This window comes from Rhinatrema bivittatum, chromosome 3, assembly GCF_901001135.1.
Source record: "Rhinatrema bivittatum chromosome 3, aRhiBiv1.1, whole genome shotgun sequence".
In the NCBI taxonomy this organism is placed as follows: Eukaryota; Metazoa; Chordata; class Amphibia; order Gymnophiona; family Rhinatrematidae; genus Rhinatrema; species Rhinatrema bivittatum.
The window spans coordinates 573,672,969-573,695,613 of record NC_042617.1 but is presented as its reverse complement, the minus strand read 5'-3'; the positions used below and the strand labels follow the sequence as shown (position 1 = coordinate 573,695,613).

General features: G+C 39.9%; 2 protein-coding genes across 5 annotated transcripts in view; both read left to right on the top strand.

Moving 5' to 3' along the window:
- The window catches only part of MTRF1L (mitochondrial translational release factor 1 like), a 68,999-nt gene extending 64,287 nt beyond the window's left edge, over positions 1–4,712 (top strand). For all 4 annotated transcript variants that reach the window (XM_029596565.1, XM_029596567.1, XM_029596568.1 and 1 more), the window contains one exon: positions 4,265–4,712. In XM_029596565.1, coding sequence (XP_029452425.1) covers positions 4,265–4,468 — 204 coding nt within the window. In that variant the 3' untranslated portion in view covers positions 4,469–4,712. The remainder of the gene's footprint in view (positions 1–4,264) is intronic.
- A 138-nt stretch (positions 4,713–4,850) lies between these two features.
- Positions 4,851–22,645, top strand: part of FBXO5 (F-box protein 5) — a 44,685-nt gene continuing 26,890 nt past the window's right edge. The window contains exon 1 of the mRNA XM_029596563.1: positions 4,851–5,401. Coding sequence (XP_029452423.1) covers positions 5,284–5,401 — 118 coding nt within the window. The 5' untranslated portion in view covers positions 4,851–5,283. The remainder of the gene's footprint in view (positions 5,402–22,645) is intronic.

Here is a 22,645-nt window from a genome sequence, read left to right as displayed (position 1 = left end):
CGGGCCCACTCACAAAGCAGGTCATACATTAGACCTCATATTTATCAACGAGAGCTGGTCCATCCATACCAATCCCACCTGCACGCCAATCCCCTGGTCAGACCACCAGATCATAGACACAACTCTCAAAATGAAAAACACACCACCTCCAAACATATCCAAAACCATCATTCATTTCAGGAAACCATGCTCACTGGAGTTACTCACCGAACAATGCACTAAAGATCTCAAACAAATAGACCTCTCAGACGCCAACACAGCCACCACTTCATGGATCAAACTCACGAACAAAATAGCGGACCAACTCTGCCCAACCTCCTCAAAAGTAATCCAACCGGCACGAGACAACAGAAAACCGTGGTTCACCCCGGAACTCAAAACCCTAAAACAAAAACTACGAAACAAAGAACAAAGCTGGAGAAACAACCCTTCACCCACATCCAGACTGGACTACAAAGCCACCCTCAACACCTACAGAAACGCCATACACAAAACAAAAAAGGACTTCTATGCAAAAAGAATTCATAACTTCATCTTCGACTCTAAAGCTTTATTCTCTTACGTTTCATCTCTCACCAAACCAACGCCACCTTCCATTCCAGACCAACTAGCGCTCAGCAAAGCCAACGAATTAGCCACTTACTTCAAGACAAAAATCTCAAACCTTACTAGCTCCCTTACAACTCATCAAACTCTTCCAACACCTCATAGCACATACCTACCCACACTGAATTATAGACTAGAGTCATTCGAGCCCACATCAGCCATGGAGATTGAAAATTTACTTAAAAAAATTAAACCATCTGCACATCCCTCGGACCCACTCCCTACTAATCTGCTCACCGCCATCCCTAGCACCGTCGCAAAACCTATTGCTGAAATCATCAATACCTCTCTAGCCATGGGCACAGTTCCTAATCAACTAAAACTCGCAATCCTCAAACCCCTACTGAAAAAACCGACTGCATCACCCACGGACCCAGCCAACTTCAGACCCATTGCAAACCTGCCCCTGATCTCCAAACTGATGGAAAAAGCCGTAAATAAACAACTTTCCGAATATCTTGAGGAGCACAACATTCTTTCCCCTGCACAATATGGTTTTCGTAAGTCACTAAGCACAGAGTCTCTTTTGCTTTCTCTCACTGATAATTTACTTTTGAACCTGGAGAAAAAACAGTCTTTCTTACTGGTCCTGTTAGACCTATCTTCAGCGTTCGACACGGTAAATCACTCACAACTACTAGAACAATTATCAAACATAGGAATCAAAGGCACAGCTCTCAGTTGGTTCAAATCATTCCTATCAAACAGGTTTTACAAGGTCAGAATTAACAACAAGGAATCTGACCCCATCCTATCAGACCAAGGTGTACCACAAGGTTCATCCCTCTCTCCCACCCTGTTCAACATTTACCTCCTCCCCCTCTGCCATCTCCTATCACAACTCAAGCTTACTCATTACCTCTATGCAGATGACATCCAGATCCTCATCCCCATCACAGAATCTATTCAAAAAACCTTCGCCTACTGGGAGAATTGTCTTCAACCAATTAAACATCTACTCTCCAGCATGAACCTTATTCTAAACTCCAGCAAAACAGAGTTGCTACTGATTTCTCACAAACCGAACACCCACACACACAGCTTAGCACAAAACATGGAGCTCTCTGCAGACGTCAGGAATCTAGGAGCATGGCTTGACAACCAACTTAACCTAAAAAAATTCATTAACACAACCACCAGGGATTGCTTCTTTAAATTACAGGTCCTAAAGAAACTAAAGCCACTCCTTCACTTCAATGACTTTCGCCTCGTTCTTCAATCCATTATTTTTTCGAAACTTGATTACTGCAACTCAATCTTACTTGGCCTCCCCTCTAACAGCATCAAACCCCTACAGATGGTACAAAATGCCGCAGCCAGAATCCTAACTAACACTAATAGAAGAGACCATATTACCCCCATCTTGAGCAACCTCCATTGGCTACCCATCAAACAGAGAATCCTATATAAAACCTTAACCATCATTCACAAAGCAATCCATAACGCCGCACCTATATCTCTACAAATTCAACTCCAGCCACACTTATCTACCAGACCCATCAGAAGCGCCTACAAAGGCACATTAGTCGCAGCTCCTGCCAAATCAACACTAAGAAAAAGAGCACTCTCCACGGCAGGACCACACCAATGGAATGCGCTCCCACCAGACCTACGACTCGAACCCAATCTACCAGAATTCAAAAAAAGGTTAAAAACCTGGCTCTTCAGGCAAGCATTCCAATTCACAGAGTATAACTAAGCACCTCCTCCTGAATTTCAGATCCAACCATTGTAGGGTGTCACGAATAGCTTGACACTTAATTTCTTACACGTACTTGCTTATTCGCAATGCCTATTTAACAGTCATTTAACAGAGGACATATTATATAACCATTTACTGCAGTCGATATACGCTACTAAAGTCCATTGTAAAAAATGGGGAACACACACATACTATTCAAATCACGAACAAGGTTATTTATTATTTGTTTATTATTGATACTTTCATTGTTCCTTGTAAAAAAAATGTTCATTGGTTGATTGTTATTGTTCAATGTTCTATGTAAAATTGTTCAATGTTCTATGTAAAAAACCCCGGTCTAACCTCCCAGACCAGGGCAACCTTTTTTTTAATTGTAAACCGGATTGATTTGTATTGCATACAGGAATTCCGGTATATAAAAATTAAAAATAAATAAAAAAAAATAAATAAATTGCTGGGGGTTGAGGGGATTCCTGTGGATGCAGAGTGCATGTTTCCATTTAGCCCCGTGATGGTCACATGTTCAGTGGATCACGCATGTGAGAACCATCTGTCAGGTGTGTCCCGGCCAAAAAAAGGTTGAGAACCACTGCCCCAAAGAACATAAAATTTCATTTTGACCAAAGGGTGGGAGGAATTAAGTGGCTTGCTTAAAGGGAAGGGCCCTCATGTTCAGAAAGCCTTAAATGAAATGGACTCTCCTAAGCAGGTCAAAGGTACACAAAGCAAGCAGGAATACACCATGTAATAGAAAAATATCCATGCCCCCAATTTCTTGTCCTAGCCTAAGTGTAGAGTTTGTTTGGCAAGAACTAGAAAATTCTATGGCAAAGTATCTGAAATTCTATAGCAATTGTGTCACATTTGCTTAAATTTGAATCATTTTGCATTTTAAATAATTAAAACTTTTGTATGATATTAAAGTAGTTTTCCAGTCTTGCTTTTTATGTCTGTATAATTTTGTGCTTTTGAGTTTATGGGTTGGAGATCTCTGGTATTGATGTGGAGGAGGAGAGAGAATTGTAGATGAGAAGGGAGGATTGGAGATAGGGTGAGCAGATGGGAGGGAAGATTGACTCTGTGGGACAAGGAGAAGGGGGGTAGAGTGGTTCTGGGATCTTGGATGATCTCTCCTCCATCCCATTCTTTTGCTCTACCTTCCTCTTCCCATCCTAGATGCCATCTCTCCCAAGTGCCACCATACATACATCACTCATGTTTCACACTCATATCCTTTGCCCTTCTCTCTCACTTACATCTATCCCCCAGCCAATCCTCAGCAGCAGCTCTACCCTTCCTGTGCTGATTGGACCAGCAAGAGGAGGTAAGTGGCAGCATCTTGTGCCAGGTCGTCATCCTCTCCTGCCTGGAGCCAGACTACCACTTTGAACTGTACAAAACACGTCTGGCCCCGATGACAGAGGAGGGCAATGAAGTCAGAAATGCTGCTACCTCTTACTCCTGCCTTTTAGGACACCTGGGAGGAGGAAAGAGTTGAAAAATGTGTCACTAGCCAGCCACCACTACATTCTCTTTCTTCAGTCTCCTGCAGCAATTCTGTGGGGATCTACCGATTCCACAGCAAAAGCCTGATTTTGTGGTGGTTCTCACAGAATCCCAGGAAACCTGGGGTCCCTACCAGTATCATACAGAAAAACCATACCAAAGTTTGCATTTTGTCCTTTCCAAACAGGAAATATGTGGGTCTAGGGGTAGGGCTACCATAGGGACACTGATCAAGTGGCAGATGCAACCTTGCTGCCATCTCTAGAATGGACAGCAGTGATCAGAGCACGTCTACCAGTGTTCTGATCATCTGAGAGATGCAAGTGGTAGTATATAGTGGAGTGGAGGGACAGCTGCAGTTGTGATCACAATTCAAGGATACCTCTTGTATTTTGCAAGCTTTTAAGTGTTGAGTGTTGTAAATAACCAATTTTGTTGTGTGTTTGATAGATTGGAAGCAAAGGAAGATCGGAGAAGATCAGGACGTACAACTTTCCCCAAGACCGGATCACCGATCACAGAATCAGCATGTCCCTACATGACATTGACCAGTTCATGTTTGGGAATGAACTTCTAGATGACATGATACAGTGGCTAAAAGAGTCTGCAGCCCATGATTCTTTAATAGAAGCTCTTTCAGAAAACGCAAATTGATTCTCATCTCTTCTTTTTTGGTATTCAGCAAAGCTTGCTGCAATGCTTAAAATCTATCCAAAAAAAACAAAACACCAGAATTGTAAGCATCTGCTTATTTTTTTGCTAAGATTTGCAGGATTTAAAAATGTACACATTCAATACTGACTTTATTGCGCTTTTTCAAATGTGGAAGAACTCTTTAAAACCAGATGCTCTTAATGAATGTCTGTCTATTAAAATATTTATATTTTTTTTTAATCTGGAGGATTCTTCTTAACAGATACTCATTTCATGCTGTTGCTATTGGAATTTTCAAAGATTTGATCAGTGCTACAGTTTGTTGTCTGCAAGTAATTGTTATGCTTGCACTGGATGAAGCACTAATCAGTGCTGAGATTTCACTGGAGTCTGGAGCACAAAGTTAAAGGGGGATTGTGAACAAGACTTTCCTTCTAAGACACTAGCAAACAAAAGGAAGACTGTTGTAATTTTGGAATGATTACTGTATGTCAAATCCTTTCAGAAGAATTCACATTTTGTTATAAGAAAAATATAGAAATTTTAAAACTAGCAGGTCCAGGAAAATAACCTGAAACATCAGCCATGAAAATACAAATGAAAATTTCAGCTGAACAATGTGGTATTGTCAGTTATTAGAGATTAACACAACAGACTAATTTCAATATACCTGTATCAGAACAATGTAAATCACCCCCATGTGGTTGATCTAATATTCTTGCCTGGACTTCTTTTAACATGACTGTGGACATCTTATTTTATGCCATTACTGGCACTCCTGTTTACACCAAAGGGAAATTTATGGTGGTGACACTATGGTTCAGCTAGTAAGTTCATTTGACCACTCTAGCATGGAAGATCACCAAACCTTTTCTACAGGGGAGTCGTGCTGGAAGAGGTATGATGTCATTTCTGTGACCCAGCTTCACCAAGGCAAGCAACTTTTTTTATTTTTCACCTTTTTATAAACTTCCTATTTTGTAACTGTTTACAGTAGAAAGTAAGCCACCCTGTTGTCCATACAAGTGCACATCTTAAAAGATGTGATGCTGACTGACTGAGCCAAACAATTGAATTTCAATCATGATAGGTCAGGATTAAATTGGACTAATACAATCTGCACATCATTTTTATTTGTTCACATTTTTTTTTAATTTTTGTTCTGTAGCACATGTAAAAGGTAGTACCAGAAACTTTAAAAGATATAAAAGGATGTATGGGTAACATAATAAAACAGATTGAAACTGTGAGACAATAAGCATCCATTACACACAATTAGATTATAATGCTTCCGTAACTGTGCTCATATTTTTTTTTTTTTTTTTTTATCCTGCTTCTCAAAGATCTAAGGTGGGAGAACCTAACCCACAAATTGCTATTAATCAAGAAGGATTAGGATCTTGGGATCTTATTCATTTAATGTTTGGGTACTTGTGACTTGGATAGACTACTGTTGGATACAGGATACTGGGCCTGATGGACCCTTGGTCTAACCCAGTATGACATTATTTATTTTATTTATTCATTTTTATATACAGACATTTGATATGGCATATCACATTGGTTTACATATGAACTCATGGAATAATATGAACATATCTTATGTTCTTATATAACAGTATATTTTACAATTGAAAAAATATAAAGTAAAATGAGCATAGGCTACAGAAACATCCTTCTATAACAAAGTTCATTCATAACTAGCTGCATTCAGTCACCATTACTGTTTCCAGATAATCCACAAATCAAAAAAAAAAAAATTGGCTATCTCCCCCACCCTCCTCAGGTAAATCATAAAAGGGCCTAGAAATCCTAAAATTAAAGCCATCCATTATTAGCAGGCTTTAAATGCAGAAGCACACTACGCCTTTAACCTCCTAAAGGCTAGGTTGTCCATTATAGCCCTTAACGCCGTAGGGATTGAGTTTTACACAGGTGAACCAGAACAGGATATTTATTGCCTTTTTATAAGTTTCTAAATACTCATTGGGGGGGGGGGGGGGAGTCACATTGCATACCTCTTGGGGAAGGGTGTTTGTTGGAGGGGCAATAAGGGATCAAATTGGCATGAAGGTCCTGAGGATCTAGACCATTTGTAGACTTTGAAGATCAGTGAGAGTATCTTGAATTTTATAGCAGGGCTGAAGAAATGCGAACAGAGATGCAGATTCAAATGCAGGAGAACTGCTGTATTTCGAACTAATTGGAATCTGTAGCTGTATTTTAGACCATTCCAAATGCATGGTTTAAATGCATGCTGGGAATTTGTAGGTTGCCGTGCCATGTTTTGTGTAAGCTAAGGAACATTTTTATAAAAGCAATAGTCTCATTGATAAATCACGACCTGCTCTGGGCATAGAGTGCAGCAGTGGCTTCTCATATCTACTTTCCTAAAAATTTAGGAGAAAGTAGTCTACCTCTGGGCTTGGAGATCCCTGCATTCTTTCCCACTATAAAGCTAAACTTGTGATTCTTTGCCTCGATCAATACTGTTTGTAGAGTGAAGCATACAAACTTTTAATATAAATAAATGCTGTAATGAAGAGTCCCCAGAACAGATAACCAGATTTGTCCTAGCTTTATAACTTTCATATAGTGCCCATTTGATTGTACAGCTTAAAAATTCTCAAGTTGAATGTACCACTCTAAATGTAAGTGACTATACAAAATGCTCCTTGCAATATTGTATTTAAACTAGAAAAACAGAGAGAACTGGGAAAAAAAAAACAAAACCCCATCAAAATCATGGACTAGCAATGACATTCTGCCTAGTCTTGGGCATCAGCTTTCTGGTTGTAATATAAAAAGAGATTTTTGTTTATTAAAATCCTGCTAGTTACAGTATATGACAGCAATGATGAGGGGCAAGGAAATGGGATATTCTTCCCCTTTCACTGAAAAACTGCTAACTAGCAAGGAGGGATGCATTCATAGCTATACAAATTTTATCCACATGAGTTGCTGGATACTCTTAAAGCAAGATTTAGTTGGGAGGGGTTTGTTTGTTTTTTAATGAGATGCTGTAACAAAGGATTAAACAGTGGCTCATTTATATCACAGAATTCTTTATAAAAGACAGGCTTAAGTTTTATATTCTGATCTCGGAAAATAATATTGGAGTGTGGCTCACCACTGAAGTGGCTTGATGAGTGACCTCTATTTTTTGAGATGCGCAAGCCTAGAAGGCTGGCTTACTTCCAACAGTCAAATGAGTAAAATTTCAATTGAAACAAAAAAAAAATGCAGAATGGACTCTTCCTGTAGCTTGGCTATATTGCTGCAAGACACACTTGAGTTCAACTCTGCCTTCCTTGTGTCTGATTTGAGCTGGCAAGGCTTTCACTTGCTATGCTGTGCTTGAGTTCCTGACATTTTCAAAGAGGCTCTGTGCTTTTCTTTTTCACAGAGTAGAAATATCAAGGAAAATGTCACCAAGGCATCATTGTTTAATGATAGTGTTGATCCCTTGATTAAGGGACATTCACCGTCTGGAAATTGTTCCCATTGTACTAGCATTATTGTTTGTGATCAGTGGATAGCCCCGTGTACGGGATTCCAAATTGATATACAATATCAGACCTCCTGGGTGGTATATGTTTTAATAAGCCCTTGCAACTTGGTATATGTGGGATGCACAAAAAGACCCATGAGACAGCAATTGAGAGGCGGATTTTAAAAGGCCTACGTGCACCGGGCAAACTTTCATAGGGGCCCGGCCAAGTGCGTAAACCCCGGAACATGCACAAGTGGTGAGACTACTGAGATATTGGAGTGCTTATCACGGATTTCTACGGTAAGTGTCTTTTTATGAACAATTCATTGATTTTTCACTGTTATCACTAAATGCAAAACTCTAAAAGGTGGGAAGGAGGCATAAACTATGATTAAATCAATATTCAGGCATAAGGTAGTTGCAGAAAATATTGCAGCATGTAGAGCCTGTTGGTATGATATGCCTTCTCCATTTAAATATATATACTCCTTTGATTTAAGAATCTGATCTCCTCGTTGAATATTTTTGTATGTTAGGGAAAGTGTTTTTTGGTATCTCCAAAAACACATAGCCAACGTTACAAAGGACTGCTTTTATAAATTACACATACTGAAGAAATTAAGACCCCTTTTACACCATAACTATTTCCAAACTGTCTTCCAATCTACACTATTTTCAAAAATAGACTACTGCAATACCCTACTTCTAGGATTACCTGCGTCCACCACCAAACCACTGCAAATGCTGCAAAATACAGCAGCTAGAATTCTTACCAACTCCTGCAGATCAGACCACATCACTCCTATCCTTAGAGACCTCCACTGGCTTCTATCCCAGCTAGAATCCTTCATAAAAGCCTAACCATTATCCACAAAACCCTACACAATAATGAGATCCACTGGCTTAATGACTCTCTCCAGTTTCATATCCCCAACAGACCTACTAGATCTGCCTACCTGGGGACTCTAACTACCCCCTCATACAAATCCACCTAGCTCACATCCATCCGAGAACGTGCTCTCTCCATCGCAGGTCCTACATTATGGAACTCGATGCCTCCAGACCTACGCTTGGAGCACTGTACAAACACTTTAAAAAAAAAAAAAAAAAAAAAAGTTAAAACTTGGTTGTTCAAACAAGTATTCACTTAATCCCAACCTCGTCGCTGTCCTCACCCCCGGTATCATAACTCTAACAATGTAACCCTATTGCTACCAAACTTCCCTATAGCCAACTATGGTAAACCTCAACTATTTTTCATTGTAATTACAATCAGCTGCATTAACTAGTGCTTATTAACTGTCATACAGTTATGTAAATATATGTTATATAGTTGCTATCTTAACAAAGTTGTTTATTTTTGCTGTCTCCTTCCTTGCTATTACGCTCACTTGGTCTCCTGACCGTTCCTCTCTCTCACCCCGTTCCTTACGATTCCCTGTTAATTGTAACTTTATCCTTCCTTTTCACCCTTCTAGTTTTTTGCTCCCCAGTTGTATGTGAACCGATGTGATATTCATTTGAATGCCGGTATATAAAAGTTATAAATAAAAATAAATAAATGTTATCAAAGTTTCCCTTTTGAAAGTTTAGTGTTAGAGCTGCATATGTATTTATTGTCCTCCTTCCAGTTATTAGTTTAAATTTGATCATTGCCAAGTGGCCCCAGCACCGTTACCTCTCACCAAATCCTGCGTTCCACTAAGAATTAAATCTAAAATAGCTCCCTCTTGTTGGTTCCTGAACCAATTGCTTGATGGAGTCATTTATTATATCCAGGAACTTGTCTAGCCAGTTCTGATGTTACATTTACCCAGTCAATATTGGGGTAATTGAAATCTCCAGAAATCAGCAGAAGCGACCTTGCACATAAGCAAGCACTCACATAAACATAGTGCAAGAACAAAGATACAGTTCCATCCAAACTTCACAATTATTTTTATTGTAAGTTCAGGTATTTATAGTTCATTTAAGTAAGGCAACTCCAATCAAGTGAACATGAATATTTATAAAGTCCCCCGACGCGGTCCGCGTTTCGGGTGAGCTGCATCAGGAGGGACCACAGCGAAATTTTTAGTCTTTAGAGTTGACATCAGGAGCGCCTGATGTCAACTCTAAAGACTAAAAATTTCAGGAGCTCCTGATGTCAACTCTAAAGACTAAAAATTTCAGGAGCTCCTGATGTCAACTCTAAAGACTAAAAATTTCGCTGTGGTCCCTCCTGATGCAGCTCACCCGAAACGCGGACCGCGTCGGGGGACTTTATAAATATTCTTCATGTTCACTTGATTGGAGTTGCCTTACTTAAATGAACTATAAATACCTGAACTTACAATAAAAATAATTGTGAAGTTTGGATGGAACTGTATCTTTGTTCTTGCACTATGTTTATGTGGGTAATTGAAATCTCCCATTATTGCACTGCCAAATTGGTTTTCTTCCCTGATTTCTCTTAGCATTTCATCATCTGTCTGACAATTTTGTCCAGGTGGATGGTAGTATACTCCTATCACTATACTCTTACCCAACACACATGGGATTTCTACCCATATTCTACTGAGCATTTAGTCTCTTGTATGGTCTTTACCCTCCTGGACATAGTGCCACAACCCCCACCAAGTTGATCCTCCCTATCATTACAATATCATTTGTACCCTGATATAGCACTGTCCCATTGGTTATCCTTCTTCCACCAAGTTTCTGTGATGCCAATTTTGTCAATTTCATCATTTGCTGCTATACACTCTAACTCTCCCATCTTACTTCTTAGACTTCTGGCATTGGCATATAAACATTTCAAAGTGTGTTTTTTATTTGTATTCACAACCTGCTTTTCACTTGTTAGGGATAATTCGAAATCGTTAGCGTCAGTGATTTTTTACATATAGGCACAAGGACTATGTTTGCTTTTATTGGAACCTCTGTTGGGATGCCCTAACTTTCCTGTTTCATTAGTATCCTTCAAGGATGCACTGCTGAGTGACTGTCGGCTTTCCCCCTTGTTCTAGTTTAAAAGCTGCTCTATCTCCTTTTTGAGGACGTAGTGTATTTGGATTTTCAGAAGGCATTTGACAAAAAGTCCTCATGAGGTTTCTAGGAAAAGTAAAGAGTCAGGGGACAGGTGGTGATATCCTTTTGTGGATTACAAACTGGTTAAAAGACAAAACAGAGTAAGATTAAATGGACAAATTTCTCAGTGGAGGGGGTGGGCAGTGGAGTGCCTCAGGATCAGTACTGGGACTGGCGATTTTCAATATATTTATAAATGATCTGGAAAGGAATATGACAAGTGAGGTAATCAAGTTTGCAGATAATACAAAATTATTCAGAGTAGTTAAATCACAAGTGGATTGTGAAATTGCAGGACCTTGCGAGATGAGAAAATTGCGCAACCAAATGGCCAATGAAATTTAATGTGGATAAGTGCAACGTGATGCATATACGGAAAAATAACCCATGCTCGTGTTACAGGATGTTAGCTTCCATATTCGAAGCTACCACCCAGGAAAGAGATCTAGACGTCATACATTGAAAGTCTTTTCAGTGTCCTGCCCATTCAAAAAAAAGCAATGTTAGGAATTATTAGAAAGGGAATGGTGAATAAAACAGAAATTGCCATAATGCCTCTATCGCTCCATGATGAGAGTGGACCTTGAATACTGTGTATAATTCTGGTTGCTGCATCTCAAATAAGATATAGTGGTGATGGAGAAGGTACAGAGAAGGGTGACCAAAATGATAAAATGGGATGGAACAGCTTCCCTATGAGGAAATACTAAAGAGGTTAGGACTGTTCAGTTTGGAGAAGACTGCTGCGGGGGGGATATAATAGAGGTCTTTAAAATCATGAGAGGGCTAGAACAGGTTAATGTGAATCGGTTATTTACTCTTTCTGGTAATAGGACTAGGGGGCACTCCATAAAGTTAGCATGTAGCACATTTAAAACTAGTTGGATAAAGTTCTTTTTCACTCAAAGCACAATTAAACTCTGGAATTTGTTGCCAGGGGATGTGGTTAGTGCAGTTAATGTAGCTGGGTTTAAAAAAGGTTTGGTTAAGTTCTTTGAGAAATCTATTGCCTGCTATTAATCAAGTTGACTTAGAAAATAGCCACTGCTGCGGCGGCTGCTTGAGAGGTACGGGAAGGCAGCTCCAAACCTTTTTCCTCTTAAAAGAGTTTTTGCCTGAAAAATCTGCCTTAAAATGCCCCATACTAAGCAGAAAGCACGGCTCCGCGAAAGCATTGTGACTCCTGGCACAGGAGATTCAACTCAGGCTACAATACAAGCCTTCTTCACCTCGACACCCCAACCGAGAGAGACGGGATGGCAGGCCACGGTGGACAGGGACGCAAAGCGCACGCCCAGGTCCCAGGCCGATGAAATCTCGTTAAGTCCCGGTGCACCTGAGACTCCCTTCCCACCACAGCGTTCGGAGAGCCGCGAGATGATGCAGGCAACATCGCAGGGGAACCTCGCGGGGCCTTGTGCCCAGGAAGAGAGAGACCCGGAGGGAACATTGCTGGGGACGTTGCTGCCCGGCCCGACGCTGTTTGAAGGAAGAGAGACTGTTATTGGAGCCGCTAGGGTTGGTGAGTCTCGACACTTAACCTCCTTCCTAGTAAGGCCTGAAGTGGTAACGATGGATTCTATATGGGAAGCTTTAGCCGCCGTTGAGAATGCTGTTATTAATTTGTCTAAGATGTGTGTGGACTCACAAACGCAGTATTGAAAATGAAAGGAGAGCTGAGCAGCAAGAACAAAAAATTCAAGATATTGAAGAGAAAAAAAATTGGAAAGTTTCCAACACCATTCAATACAAAGAGGGACTGTGATTGATAAAAAAAAATAGAAAATATGGAGAACACTATTAGGAGTACAAATATTAAAGTCTTAAATTTTCCTGTGATTTCTCATATAACGCTGTTAGAATTGTTTAAAAAATATTTAAATGTGATATTGAAAGTTCCCCTAGAGGCTGCTCCATTAATTACAAAGGTATATTATATGCCATCAAAGGGAGATGAACAGCAAAATCAAGCGCAGCAGCAGCAGGCTTCATTGAATATTACTGATATATTGGAACTCTCACATGAGGACATGGTTCAAGATTAGGGGGACCTTATTTGTATCTTTTGCATTCCTGTCTGAGAAGAACAATATATTAGTTATTCTTTCGAAATAGATCCATAGAATTCTTTGGCCAAAAGGTTTGGCTTTTTCCTGATATCACGAGGTCAACTCAGGAAAGGAGGAAAAAATTTCTGCAAATGAAGGAAGAAGTGATGGCTATTTGTTCTAAGTTTCTGCTTAGTTACCCCTGCAAATGCGTAGTGTATATAGGCCTTAAGCCTGAATGTGTATTTCCTGATTCTGCTGGCAACATATTTCACCACCATGTGCTTTGGCAAAGCTCATTGCCGGAAGAAGGCAACACCCCAGAGACGGTGCCTGATTGGACAATAAAGCTACGTTCATAATTGGATATTAGAAGAAATTAATACACCCAGGATGTGCATCAATGTATTTCTATTGGACAATGAAAAAAGTTTAAAAGTCTCAACCCGAGCAGTTCAGAGCTGAGAAGCAAGCCTGATGCCCAGTTGCCACTGACCTGCGTCTCCAGAGAAACAACGACTTCCTCTTTCCTTGTTCCTCTTTCTAAATTGTCTATATTGTCTTTGTATTGCTATCAATAAATTTGCCTTTTAGATCATAGAGCTGTCTGAAGGTGCTTTCCTGAAAACCCGCAGAAAACAGTAGTCAAGTACAAGGACTCCGTATATATCTTTTTTGAACCCTCACAACTTCGTTTTTTTTATAGATTCTCATCAGTTATCTGCGACATAGTCAGTAGCAGTGGATTCTAAGTGGTAATGAACCGGTGGGGAATTGGCCCCCTTAATATTTCTTTTTTCTTGTTACTTTGATATGCGCTCTATAGGGTACCATTACTCCCCCAAATTGCTTAATTATTATTGATGGTTATTGTTATATTACTTTGAGTGTATATTTGCTTGAGGGAATACTATGTAACCACTTTTTCAATCACAATGATTTATTTGTGTATTAATGTAAAACTTAATAAATTTTAAAAAGAAAAAGAAAATAGCCACTGCTTTTACTAGCAGCAGTAGCACAGAATAGACTTAGTTTTTGGGTACTTGCCAGTTCTTATAGCCTAGATTGGTCACGGTTGGAAACAGGATGCTGGGCTTGATGGACCCTTGGTCTGAGCCAGTATGGCATATTCTTATATTCTTAGGATGTGGTAAAAGCTGTTAGTTTAGCTGGGGTTAAAGTTTTCACAGTTTCTTGGAAGGGAAAGGCCATTATTAATATGGACTTGAGCAAATCCATTGCTTATCATTGGTGTCTGTCAACCTTTTGGGATCCTGCCAGGTACTTTTGACCTGGCTTAACCACAATTACAAATAGGATATTGGGCTTGATGGATCGTTTGGTCTGATTTCAGTATGACAAATTGTCTGTTTTTATACTGGTTTAGCAAATCCACTCCAAGCCTGGACCAAGTTTTTGATCACAGTAGGGGAGAGGATCCAGCACTTCTTAGAGGATTGAGTCAAGATCACCAAGGGAGCGCAAGGTTCTCAAGAGTGTGAAGTCTGGATCCTGCATTTCTCGTGGCTTCTACTGCTGCCTCATTGCTCAGCCTTCAATTCAGATGTCTCACTGGATGCATCTCTTCCTGGAAGTGGAGTCATTCCTCAAACAATAGACACTAGAACCTGCTCCACAACATCGCCAGGGCTTCTACTGCTGTTGCTTCCTTATCCCCAAAAAATTGGGGAGGTTGAGACCTATCCTAGATTTAAGATGCTTGAATAAGCATATATTCCAGGAGAAATTCAAAATGAACATTCTGCACAATTCTTTGCCCTCAATCAAAAAGGAGAGTGGATATGTTGATCTGAAGGATGCTTGAGCTTATTCCCATCCATTCCACCCACTGGCATTACCTGTGCGTCATCATGGACTCTTCTCACCCGCAGTACAGAATGATCCCCTTTGGCCTGGCAGTAGTAGTGAGGGTATTAACCAAATGCCTAACAGTAGTAGCAATGCACCTCTGATGACAAGGCCTTGGAACCTTCCCATATCAGGATGGCTGGCTTGTGCCAGTGAATCCCCAGGAAGGCATGTTAACCTCCCTGAAAACATCAATACAACTTCTTCAATCTTGATTTCTAGTGAATTGTGAGAAATCGTCTCTAATTCCCTTTCAGAAAATAATATTCAGTGGAAGCTGGATCAACTCCTCTCCAAGAGAGAAGGTACCTTTCAAGAGATTGTACACAATCAGATCCCTAGAATAAAACGTGTGGCACACAGATGTTACCAGCCAGCCAGAGACCTAATGGTTGCTCTCAGTCATATAGTGGCAGCAATATGTGGTTCTACATGCCTTCCTTCGGACTATTCCTGCAGTGGGGTTTTCATTCCCATTAGAACCAATTTACACAAATTTTGTCAGTCCAAGTGCAGTTCACAATATTCTCACTACTCTACAACTGAGAATGTGGGAAACTCCCATTTCAGCCACTCCATCTGCTAGAAAGTTAGACCTCAAATTCTGAGTCCAACAATCATCAGGCGTTGGCGTCGTCCAGCTGCCTCACCAGTCCACAGTCACTGAAGCTGCTATAAAAAAAATATATATATATATATTCACACACTTTCTTCCTGGAAAGTACCACAACCATCTAGATAACTTTGCCAAGAACATTTTTCAAACCGCAGCCAGTCTGCCCAGCAAGATTCTCATTACTATCTACCATACTCTGCAGGTTACCTCATGTTTCTCTTGGTAGCAACTGCTGCTCCGGCAGTTATCCTCAAGCCATATAACACACACATTTACTGTTACAGTAGCTAAATTTTTACTGGGCGATGAGCCTTTTTGAAAATTCAGACTGTGCAGCTTGACATGCTTAGCTTATGGACTGGGCTGTATCTGCAGACTGAGAAATAACTACTTACCTGAATTTCTCTCTCTTTAGGATAGACAAAAGAATCCAGAACAAGTGGGTTATGCATCTCCACCAGCAGATGGAGATGGAACAAAGCTGACATTACAGTATATATACCCCTGCAGTGACATACCCCGCCAGTTTTTTCTGCAAAAGCCAACTGAAGACAAACTAACACAACTTGATTAACACCAGATAACCATTCCAGTACTGTCAACAGGAAACACTGCGCTCAGACAAATAATGTATTAACACTTAGCAGTAGCCCTTGGACCACGTAGCCACGCAGGAGGACCAAAGCACAATTTGGCAGCCAAGGGCGGGAAGCTGGATTCATCTGTAAAGTTACTCTTGCTTTTGTCTTCTTCCTCCCCCAGTTGTAGCAACCCTGTTTTATTGTAACTTTTTTGTTCTTTTCCATTTGTTAAATGTTCATGGTTATTGCACCCCCTGTTACCTGTAAACCGGCATATGATTGTATCATGAATGCCGGTATAGAAAAGCTCTAAATAAATAAATCAACATGGAGGAAGTGGAAACCCACGGGGCCTGCACAGAGGAGGCAGCAGAATGGGCTTCAGTGCCAGTAGCAGCAATCAACGCCTCCCCAATAGCCATGCGGCAGCAGTGACAGCAGAGGAATGAGTGAGGTTCCGAGGTTGCTGGCAAAAGAAAGAGAGGGTCTGCCTTGTGTGTGCATGTGTATGAATGGGTGCCTGCCTAAGGGTGTGTCTGTGTATGAGAATGAATGGGTGTCTTCCTGGGGTTTGTATGTGTGAGAATAGGTGCCTGCCTGTGTATGTGTGAGAATGAATTGGTGCCTGCCTGGGGGTCTGTGTGTGTGAGAATGAATGTGTGCATGCCGGGGGGATAGTGAGGAAGTGGTGTGAAAATGAATGGGAGCCTGCCTGGGGGATCAGTTTCAGTGTGTGAGAATGATTGGGAGCTTGCCTGGGTGTGTGTTTGTGTGAGAGTGATTGGGAACTTGTCTGTGTTTCTGTGTATGTGAGGGAGCCAGAGTGAGAGCATGAGTGTGTATGAGAGTGTGTCAGTGTGTATGAGAGTGTGTCAGTGTCTGTGAGAGTGAGAGGTTATGGTGGGTATAAGAGCATGAATGTGTATGTATGTGATAGTGTATGGACATGTATGTGTGAGAGAGAGGATAATCTCCTAATCCTTGACAATATCAGGGTGACTGGCAAGCAAGAGCTCCCACATATGGACAGCAGAGGCTTTTTAAAATCCTTAGTAGTTTTAATTATTGGGTGTTATTTGCTATATGTGCTGTTTTAAAATATTTTATTGGTGTTTGGAAATTGTAAAAAATGTATATGATTTTAATTAATAGAAATTCTATTTATCAGTAGTTTTAAAATATTCTTTTATTAGTATGGTTTTACTATTATAACTGATGCTTTATGTTTCTTGATTTTGTTTTATGAGGAATGGTGGTTCTGTTTTTCCATTGTTAATACACAGAGTCTGGCTTCTTGGGGTTTCCATATCAGTTTTTGTCTAATTTGTGCTCCTTTATTTTGTATTCTGTATTTGGTGAGGGTCTGTTTCTGCTCTGTGGGCTGGATTTTAAAAGGGTTACGCACATACGGGCGGATTTTAAATGCTCTGCTCGCGTAAATCCGGCCAGATTTACGCGAGCAGGGCCCTCGCGCGCCGGCGCTCGCAGAGCCCTGGGACGCACGTAAGTCCCGGGGTTTTTTTTAAGGGGACGTGTCGCCAAATGATGTGGCGTTGCAGGGGCGTGATGCGTCGGGCCCGGGGGCGTGACCGCGCCCTTCAGAACAGCCCCCGGGTCGGGTCTTGGCGCGCCAGCAGCCCGCTGGCGCGTACGGATTTGTGTCTGCCTCTGGCAGGCGTAAATCCATGGATTAAGGTGGGGGGGGGGGGTAGGTAGGGGAAGGTGAGGGCGAAAGAAAGTTCCCTCCGAGGCCGCTCCGATTTCGGAGCGGCCTCTGAGGGAACAGAGGCAGGCTGCGCGGCTCGGCACACGCAGGCTGCCCAAAATCGGCAGCCTTGCGTGCGCCGATCCTGGATTTTATAGGCTACGTGCATATATTATAAAATCCAGCGTACTTTTGTTTGCGCCTGGTGCGCCAACAAAAGTACACGATCGCGCTATTTTTTAAAATCTACCCCATAAGGTATGCACGTAACCCTTTTAAAACCCCCCCTGCGCGTGCTGAGCCTATTTTGCATAGGCTTGGCGGCGCGCGCGCAAGCCCCGGGGCTTGCAAAAAGGGGTGGTCAGGGGTGTGGCCAGGGGGCATGGTGTGGGATCAGGGGTGTGTTCAGGGGGCATGTGGGCCGTCCGGGGGCGTGGCAGAGTGCCCTGACACAGCGGCCTGTGTCGGGGCCTGCGGTGCCGGCGCACGTAAGTAACTTTTTGGATAAAGGTGGGGGGGAATGGGCAGCGCGCAGTGCGTGCAAGTTGCACAAATGTGCACCCCTTGCGCACGCCAACCCCGGATTTTATAAAATCCAGCGTACTTTTGTTTGCGCCTGATGCACGAACAAAAGTATTGGCGTGCGCTGTCTTTTAAAATGTACCCGTGTGTGTGATCATGAGAGATTCTGCTAGCACAGGGATCTATAGCAATCTGGTTTGTTTTGTTTCCTCAGTAGGTGGTGTATTGGTATTCTAGGACCCAGTGTAATATTTACTCTTGCTTTTTCACAGGTAGGGTTATTGTTGTTTGAGACCTTGGTGTTATTACTGTTATGTTACAATAGGATTTCAGTATAGATTGAGTGTCTTTTTTGCAGGGTTTTGTGTTAGTTCATAATGTGCCTGGCAGTGGAAGGTGTTTGTGCTGCTGTTACTGTGAGGTGACACCAGAATTTGAAAATATCTTTTAGTATGATGAGCTGTAAGGGAAACATCCAAGCTCCATTGTTTGGGGGCATTTCAGTGGATGCACAGTTACAGAACTGGAGGTGCAGGATTTATTGCACACTGTCCCTTCCTATAAATTCCAGACTTCACTCTCATAGCCTCATTCACCTAATTCTATATGGCTATCAACTGTATAGTGTGAAACTGGCCAGCTTTTTTTTTTAATTAATTTTATTGAAATTTTCATAATATACAAATTAAATATAAATTCAATTAAACTAACAACTTTAAACATTTATAATTAAAATATAATTTGTAATTCTCTCAATTATTAATTCTCCCAACTATTATTCCCCTTTTATTACTAATTCCACCCAACTATTTCCCCCCTTTATTACTAAATCCTCCCAACCACTTTCCTTAAATAATTTTCCTTATATTTATAATAAAGAATTGGTTCTAAATAACATCAATATTTTTCTATTCTAAACAATATATTAATTATTATAAACATTTTCCTTTAAATATATTTAAGTAATACATAGTAAAACTTTTCCATAATTGGAAATATTTAAGTTATTTTTTGATGAGGATTTAATATCTTTTCTTCTTTGAATTTCATATAATGCAGTATGGTGTAATAATTTTATCCATATTTCATATAATGGTACTTCTTCTTTCCAAGACAACATATATTTTTTTAGCCAATAAAAAAGTGATAAACATAAAAAAAATTTCTCCATTGGACATCATTCATGTGTTCACATAAGTGTAAATACAATTTACCTGACCATTCAATATTGGTATTTAACATTTTTTCTAAAAAAAATTGTACTTTACTCAAATATTTTTAATTTGACCTTCTGTAAACATGACAAAGTACCATTTTGTATTTTACATTTTAAACAAATTATTATTCCACAATCTCATAATAACCTGTTCTAGAAATATAACTATGTATAATTTTAAATTGAATTTCTCTTAAATTAGCTATCATTAAATACTTATAAATTAAAGAAAATGCTATAATTTCATTTTCAGTTAATAATATTCCTAAATCCCTTCCCCATAAATTTGCTAATTTATTTAAATGAGAATCTTGTTTTAAAGTAATAACCCATTTTGAAATTTGGTGTAATATCAAAAAATATTTCATCTATAGAAAATATTTTCAATATTTAGTTTTACCTTTACTCAAACAATAGTATTATATACAAATACGCAAAGAAATTTTTTTGGTATAAACCAATTATTTTGAATTTCTTGAAAAGAAAATAAAACTTTTTTGGTGACATTAAAAAAATTGTCCTATACTATATAAGCCTCTTTTTCCAATATTGATAAATTAATAAGTTTTTATTTAATGGTAATTCTGGATTATTTAAAAACATCAAAAATGGAGAAACACAAAGATCCTTTTTATAAAATTTTCTCCACCACCACCAAGCTTTTCTAAAAGCTATATGCCAAAAAGCCATTTTAATTTTATTAGTAAATCCTATAGGCATATGGAAATAATTTATTGGATTATATGGATAGAAACTAATATTCAATAAACTTTCAGGATCCTATTGATCTCCTAAGGAAATCCATTCTTGAATATATCTCAGAAATGAAGAAACATTATAAATACGCCAGTCAGGAATATTCAAACCACCTTTTTCTTTCTCAAATAATAAAATATAATTTAATCTTGCTCTTTTACCATTCCAAATAAATTTATTAATTATTGATTGCAATCTTAAAATGTTTTATCCATATGGGCAACATTTGTATGATATACAATAATTTGGGTAATTTTAATTAATGCACAACGACCCATTAGTGATAAAGGAAGATTTCTCCATTTAATTTTTCTATTTTATCTATTCCCATAACTAAATTTAAATTTTTTTTTTTAAGAATGTTAATTGAATCCCCAAATACTTTAATGTTTCACTTGCCCATTTAAATGGGAATACTGTATTCCAATTATCTTTCAATAAAGGGTTTATAGGAAAAGCTTGAGATTTTTTGTAATTAATTTTAAAACCTGAAAATGATCCAAAGATTTTTTATAATTAAAGATATACTATATTCTGGATTTCCTATAAATAGTATATCATCTGCAAGCATGCTCAATTTTAAAGTTTTATTTCCTATATTTATACCTTTAAACATTTCCAATTGACGTAATCTAATAGCTAATGGCTCTAGTGACAATATAAATAATAATGGTGATAAAGGGCATCCTTGTCGTGTTCCTCTACTAAACTCAAATTTTTCAGATAAAAAACCATTAATTAAAATTTGTGACTTTTAAAATTACACAGAAGACCCTTTGGACTTTTTTATTAACACCAAATATTCAAAAGCTGTGTTCATCCCATCAAGCTCATATCTCATTAAAGAGGTAAATTAAATAACAAAATTTTTTTTATTATTGTTACTCATAAATTAACAATAACATTAATCTTGGAATATTATATATTTAATATAAATGAAAGGTTTTCACATGATAGGTTGTGAAACATTTTATTATGTATATATTTAAGGAAACATACATAAATTGTCAAAATACATTTCATTCGTTTGACATTTAACCCCTCGTTTTCTAGTAGACTGAATTACTGTGTCACGAAATTGTTTGTCTAAAAAGTGTGTCACCAACATGAAAAGTTTGTAAAGCTCTGCTCTAGCCTTTAGGGAGCCACAGTGTTTATCCCATGCCCCTTTACAGTCTTTGACTGTTTTCTTCACTATCTCCTCCTTAAGGGCATGCCAGGCATTCACCACCCTCTCCCGGCCTAAAGCAATATTGTCTGAGCCTGGTTGTGAGCCATCCTCCCTAGTTTCCTTTTGTGAGCCTTAGTTTTACTGCCTCCCCCCAAAAGGAAAATGTTTTGTTTGTACATCATTAAAATCTTGCAGATAGCTGAATGTATCCCATCTCTCCTACCTCGCCTCTCTTCCACTGTCTAGTATTCCGGTGTTGTGGGGTAGAGGGGCATGTTCGTTTAAAAAATATATAGACTGCAGGAGGGTGGTGGGTTTTAGTTAATATGTTCGGGACCGACCCTAAAGGGGGGGGGGGGGGGGGGGCAGGCAGCAGCAGCACTGCAAAAAGCTAGATGGTATTTCTCCCTTTATGCTCTCCTACCCTCCATTTGCGCACCACTCCAACTCTCCTTTGTTACTCTCTCCACCCGCCTCCCCCTTACTTCTTTCTTCATTCTATCCTTGACACTGCAGCCATATCTTCCCCTTCAACCTTGCTCCCCCCCCCCCCATATCATCCTCCAGAGCTGCGCTTTCTTTCAACCTTCCCCCCCAAGAAATTCATCCTCAGGCCCAAAAACAGGCTTCGTCCCTTAACCGCATTTCTTACCTTTCGTTCCCCTTCCCAGGCCGCAGCTAGCCTACGGGCCTTCAGCAAGGTAAAAAAAAAAAGGGGGGGGGGGGGGGGAGAGATGAGCGCATTCAGGTTCAGGGCCCAGAGGAGGAGAAAATTCAGCACGCGCAGGGATGGAAGCAGAAAAGTTCTATGTAATCAAAAGCCGAGCGCTGCACCCTAGAGCTATACCGCCAGAGCTTTCCCTCGGGCCAGCTCTATCTCCCTCTTCCTTCCCTATTCTACAGCAGCAGCAGCAGCAGTCGCCTCCGCCGTGGGCCCTGCTTTTCCTGTCACCTCTCATTTTCTGCCGCCGATGTGTCATCGCTCTGCGACGGCTGATTGAGCTCGAGGTAAAAAAAAAAAAAAAAAAAAGGCGCCAGCAACAGCGAGCACTGCTCGCCCACGCCCAAATCCACCTAACAACATGCACCCAAAATGTGTTTTTCCGCACAACGGAAAAGAAAAGTAGT